The sequence below is a fragment of the Etheostoma spectabile genome, chromosome 20 (genome assembly GCF_008692095.1).
Source record: "Etheostoma spectabile isolate EspeVRDwgs_2016 chromosome 20, UIUC_Espe_1.0, whole genome shotgun sequence".
In the NCBI taxonomy this organism is placed as follows: domain Eukaryota; kingdom Metazoa; phylum Chordata; class Actinopteri; order Perciformes; family Percidae; genus Etheostoma; species Etheostoma spectabile.
This window is the reverse complement of record NC_045752.1, coordinates 4,611,122-4,616,888: the sequence shown is the minus strand read 5'-3', so window position 1 is coordinate 4,616,888 and position 5,767 is coordinate 4,611,122. Positions and strand designations below refer to the sequence as shown.

The 5,767-nt window shown below is 41.3% G+C and overlaps 2 protein-coding genes across 3 annotated transcripts in view; both read right to left on the bottom strand.

Moving 5' to 3' along the window:
- Positions 1-4,119, bottom strand: part of d2hgdh (D-2-hydroxyglutarate dehydrogenase) — a 6,147-nt gene extending 2,028 nt beyond the window's left edge. For both annotated transcript variants that reach the window (XM_032500089.1, XM_032500090.1), the window contains exons 1-7: positions 3,940-4,119; positions 2,240-2,605; positions 2,098-2,155; positions 1,868-2,007; positions 1,026-1,219; positions 324-492; positions 74-217 (exon numbers count right to left, since the gene is read on the bottom strand). In XM_032500089.1, coding sequence (XP_032355980.1) covers positions 74-217; positions 324-492; positions 1,026-1,219; positions 1,868-2,007; positions 2,098-2,155; positions 2,240-2,579 — 1,045 coding nt within the window. In that variant the 5' untranslated portion in view covers positions 2,580-2,605; positions 3,940-4,119. The remainder of the gene's footprint in view (positions 1-73; positions 218-323; positions 493-1,025; positions 1,220-1,867; positions 2,008-2,097; positions 2,156-2,239; positions 2,606-3,939) is intronic.
- Positions 4,120-5,022: 903 nt separating this feature from the next.
- Positions 5,023-5,767, bottom strand: part of LOC116669945 (RNA polymerase II elongation factor ELL) — an 8,865-nt gene continuing 8,120 nt past the window's right edge. The window contains exon 13 of the mRNA XM_032500088.1: positions 5,023-5,753. Coding sequence (XP_032355979.1) covers positions 5,649-5,753 — 105 coding nt within the window. The 3' untranslated portion in view covers positions 5,023-5,648. The remainder of the gene's footprint in view (positions 5,754-5,767) is intronic.

The following is a 5,767-nucleotide window of genomic DNA, read 5'->3' as shown; positions in this document are numbered from 1 at the left end:
GTGTGTGTGTGTGTGTTTGTGTGTTTATTTGCTTGATAAGCTGTGCATGTGTGTGTGTACTCTGTGTGCCTACCAGAGATGGGATTGGGTAGTTTGAGGTGCATATTCAGCAGCTGCATACATTCACTGTCCAGGAATTCATAGGCTGACAGAATTTCTCCCAGCATGCCCCTGCAAAGCTGAAATGTCTTCAGCAACTGTTCAAAGGTCTCACAGCCTAACAGGAATGAAAGAGAATAAAATCAAGTCATGGGACCTTTAACTTTCTGCACAAGTGCTTATCAACAATTGCCAATCATAGTGTCAAAATGAAGCAATCATACCCAGAAAAACCACATTAACAGATTTGGGTTTCCGTGGACAAAGGACGGAGACTGCAGTGATGACCCCCAGTGTGCCCTCTGACCCTATGAAGAGCTGTTTGAGATCATATCCTGTGTTATCTTTCCGCAGTGTGGCCAAGCAGTCCAGCACTCGCCCATCTGCCAACACCTGTACATACATCAACATTAGATCAGTGCTTATGATCCTTTAGCTTTAGTTTAACCTTCCTGTTGTCCTCGGGTCAAATTTGACCCCTTTTAAACATGGCTTTATCAGAAATGTGGCATTCTTTTTAACCAAATTACCACAAAAAAGGATGGATTCCATGCAACGCTCTTTGCAAATACAATTGATCACTTTTATTGAATTTTGGGTGAAAACTGAAATGGTTTCAAATCAGTATCCTGACCAAACTCATCCACTCAACATACGTTCCTCTGATCTTAACTATTAGTCAAAATAATTCATAGTCTCTGCTTTTATTAGCTCAAATTTTAGGTATAATTCTATACAAATGAGGGTTATTGACCATGTATTCCAAAAGGTAGTGTAAAACTAGTGTTAGTAAGGTGGTGCTAGTGAAATAAAAAAACAAATAAAAAAACAAGTGTTAATCTTTTTGACCTGGGAGGACAACACAAGGGTTAATGTAATGCTTGTTAAGGAACATCAAAGGTTCCTCGTTTATTCGCTCCACTCACCACTTCCAGACCCAGAACAGTCCCGTGTAAGGAGCCGTATCGCAGCAGACGGAGTCCACCTGCATTCGTTGCCACGTTTCCCCCAATGTGGCAACTGCCTTTCGCCCCCAGATCAAGTGGCATGATGTAGTCCCTCTCCTCCAGGTAAAAGGACAAGTTCTCCAAAACACAACCGGCCTGACAGGTCAGAATGCCTAATGGAAATAATCTCTAAAGATTAGTCAAATATAAACATTTGATCGCAAGGAAGGATTGTGGAAAAGGTGCACTGTGCCTTCATTGGCCTGTATGCTGTAAATACATAAAGACCCTTTTCTTTTTTAAAAGGTCCCATGACATAAATATTTAACTTTTTGAGTTTTTTTTAACATACGTATATATAATATGAGTTCCCCCAGCCTGCCTATAGTCCCCCAGTGTCTAGAAATGGCGATAGGTATAAACCGAGCCCTGGGGATCTTGCTCTGCCTTTGAGAAAATGAAAGCTCAGATGAGCCGAGCTGGACTATTTCCCCTTATGACATCATAAGGGGCAATGTTACCTCATTTTCTCTGCTTTGAGAATTGAAGAGAGTGACAGTTGACCATCCCACCCCCAGCCTCCAACCCCCCCCCCCCCCCCCCCCAAAAGCTACAGACACAGAAATGGCACATCCTAAGGAAAGCTCATTGTGGGACTGGCTCTAGTGGCTGTAATTCTGCACCAAGGCTGAATTTTGGGGAAGAGACTTCAGATACAGTATTAGGGACCACTAAGGCCTATATAAAAGCATCCAAAGAGCATGGGACGTTTAAAGGCAGGAAGCTCATTGGGAGTAAAAGTACAGTATTTTAAGACTTACCAGAGACACTATCAAAGGTAAGGATGTTGTTCATTAGGGCAGTGGAGAGGATGACCTCATCATAAACTGGCACGCTGCCCCCAACCAGCCCAGTGTTACCTCCTTGAGGGGTCACCGCCAAATTACGACTGTTACAATACCTACAGGAGAGGGAATGCAACAACTTTAACCACCTCAAAAACCCGTCAATTGTGAATTTGTCCATTTCGCACACACTATTTGTTCTTTACTTCACAATTTGAGAAACTTCCTCTGTTGTTTGAGGTCTCAGCAATACTTCACTGGAACCTGCGGAAGATGTATGAACAGAGAAATGAAAGTTTTTATCATCAGTGAATTGGTGTAAGAAGTGGACTAAAATTCATTTCTCACCTCTCACTGACTTGAGCCAATCCACATTACTGGATTCCAGCAGGTCAGGATCAGTGATGGCTCGTCCTGGTAGGATCTTCCTGAAGAAGGCTAAATCTTCCAGGGTTATTCTGGAGAAAGGCAGCCTGTCTGGGGCTGCAGCAAGGGACGGCTCGGGCCTGTCTGCCCCAGTGTGCAGCGTTCGACAGCAGAATCCAAAGTGCCATGAACTGGCGGGAAGAAATGGACTGCTGAGGTCCACAGGTGAAAGTCTGGCTGCAGCACCTGAGAAGGTGCTATGGAGGCTCAGATTACTGAGAGCTGTCCTCAGTTTTAGAGTTCTTAGGAAAATCCCTGCCATGACTGGGGTATAGGCGGCAAAACAGGCTGCAGAAAAGACGTGACATCATAAATCTGAGACAAGTTAGTTAACCTCTCACTTCAGCTGATATTCTAATTTTTATTTACTTGGTATGGAGTTGGGACTAGCTTTGTGGAGCACCTGGGTAAATTACAAATAAACTACATGTCCCTATTCATTTGTCAGCTTTGTAGATAATGTATGTTAGTAAGCAAGCCAATGCTATAATGTAGTCTCAGAGTACTGCCCTCCCGTAATATAGAATATGAGTCTGGTTTTGCAGAAGGCTGTGTCAATCTTAGCCAGCCCCGACCACTGACTCTTGGAAGAATTCGTTCCCCCAAAATTTTCCCTTTTGTGCAATAACAGCGCTTAATTTACGCTAACCCTTGACATTGCTTACCAGAACTTTCTCATGGCTCCCATTAGAATGGTTTGATACTTTTAACAAACAGATCACCCTCTATTTAGTTGTTTTCTGTAACTGCTGTGATAAATGTCCTTGTAAGTTGTGTTTGTGGTTTTGCCCTCTATTGCATATCAAATTTACCATTGGGGGACAATGACAGTCTGAACTGGTGTGATCTGAACAAATGTATTCATTAGCTGTCCACGTACTGAAACGTTCTAGAAGGACTTGGAAAACTACGGGAATTTGATGTCAATATTGAGGAAGGGTGTCACAAATAGAAAATTAGAAATTAGAAGTTGCAGTTGGTCATCTGAACTTTGGATCGTGTGGATTTTAAATCTTCATTTTTGGTGTCTGAATTTCAAAATGTTCTGTTAGAAAGAATAATAAGATTTATTTATTTCTTACACGCGTGGACACAAATCTAAGTTAATAAATTCAGAAAAGAAATATACTGATATGTTTGGGCTATTTCAGGACAGTTCATTTCAATCTTCTACATCATATTAGACACATTCCCCTGGCCTGGCCACTTTGTATCCCTCTACATTATATTGTGAAATGTTTTTACATGATTCAAGGAGTAACGTTAACCCTGCTGTGAAACACTGCTTGGTAAACAAACTAAACCAGCCTAACACCAGCAACCAGCCTGGTCTATGCTGTTGGATAAGGGGAATGTGTCATCATACTTGAGTGTTCTCTGAATTTAACGTTAATGTTATTGCACTTAGTTGAAAAGAATCTGTTCACAAGCCGCTTCCCCGAGTACAGCGCATTTACCGTCCATGTTAATTAACCACTATTGCTTTTCATCGCTGTTTTCGCCACAATAAACGGTTACTTTATCGAGAGCTAAAAGCTGATGGAGCTGTCATTGCAGTTAGCTTAGCTCGATTAGCACACTGTTCGACAAGAAATTAGCGGGCAATATATTTATTTACTTACCACAAACGTTCACCTAACAACCAGCATGTTTCTGTCCGTGTGTCTTTTTTCGTGTCATATCTCAGTGCAAAAGTTGTCGCAAAGTTCAAGAGCAGTTAAGTTCTGAAAGCATGCCGCAGTACTGTTTACAACTAGCAGGACGCTGCTGTGGTTGACGTGGGTGAAAGGTCATGGATATGACAATGGACCAATGAGAAGCCGTCGTTGAGATTGAACCAATCGCTGTGAGACCTTCGTCATCACTGTGCAGCCAATGACGACTGTGTAAAATAGTCACTTCACTTCAGATTTCAGAGAGAAATATGGAGAATATGGTCAAGAAATGTCTGGCATACATACTGTATAAATCCAATATACAGACTAACCTTGTTAAAGAAAATCATTATGAATAAGAAAGTTAATCCAAAATGAATACAAATTAATTTATTTAAAACTGACAAAACTTTCGATTTATTTCTCATGCATTCTGTAAAGTACAAAGCATGCAAAAAAAATCTTTTTATTTCCTAATTCTTCATCATCTCGGCCTACAGTAACAATGACTCCTTAACTTCCAGTACTCGGACAACTAAAACCAGTTGTCAGTTACACTTTTACTTAATCTCATACTGTAAATTCCCTGAATACAACTTCAAGTTCACATTTTGTTTAACATACAGTAAGTCTTTTGTGATCCAGGAAAGCCACATGAGGGACAACACCAGTGGAATACTATGACACCAGCCCAAAATTACAAAACATTTCAGGCACTGGCAATACTTTCAGAAGTCATTACTGAGCAGATCAGGCCAGAACTGAGATGTACTGACACAACAACACTGATACCAAACCTACAGAACAGAGGGTCTTCTCAGGATGGGCACATCTGCATCCCAGCTGCCATTCATATGAGCTGTCTGGGTATGTACAGCGTGCAGTTATCTCATGGTTTCGACTAATCGTTAATGCTGACATGTCTAACAGAATACAAAAGCAAATACCTAAATTGGTTTGATTCTCAAACCAAACTAAAATGTGTGATGGGAATCTACAAACGTTTTTAGTCTTAGCACCTCATCTCCACATGTATCTGTATCTGTGTGCAAGTGTAAGAGCTTACTTTTGGCTTCAAGTAAGAAGCCTCAGTAAAAACTATAGTTACTCCATGTGTCCTTGGCAGTATCATGTCATTGTTGTAGCCACCGATTGGTTAAACCATTTTTTCAAAAGGAGATTTAAAACAGAGGAATACATTACACATCTATTTCATGAGACAGGTTTGTAGAAGAGGGATGATGAGTAGGTCAAAAGTGATAAATAAACTCAAGCATACTGTCTATCCTGCAAAAACCAATGTATTTGTGACATTTCGGTGTTGGACATCTATCATCAGCCTGATGAAGGTCAGTATGTGAGTGTGTGTGTTTGCAACTTTTGACCTACTTATCCCTCTCCTAGTCACTTGTCTCGTGCAATAGAAAGACAAATGTTCAAAGAAGATTTTCCATCTTGTAAAAAATGATCTCATATCATAGGCCTGCTTCTCACAGCGTACCACGACTGCTATTCACAAATGACTCCCAACTTCGGTCACACATCCATCACGTCCTGTGAGACGTCATTTAGCCATGAAGACCATAGATTTCCAGCTCGATGGCATCCAGCAGCGTGAACCTCCCGTCACCCGTGCCTCAGGGCGATTAATGTCATCAAGTTCACCTGTTTCACAGTCAGAGCTGTTGTTGGTCGTACGCTGATATAAGCTTCTTGATGTGGGCCAGTTTGTTGTGTAGATATTCACAGTGAGTCTTGTCCTGGTTGTAGTTAGGGTTAGACTAAAGAGACAAAA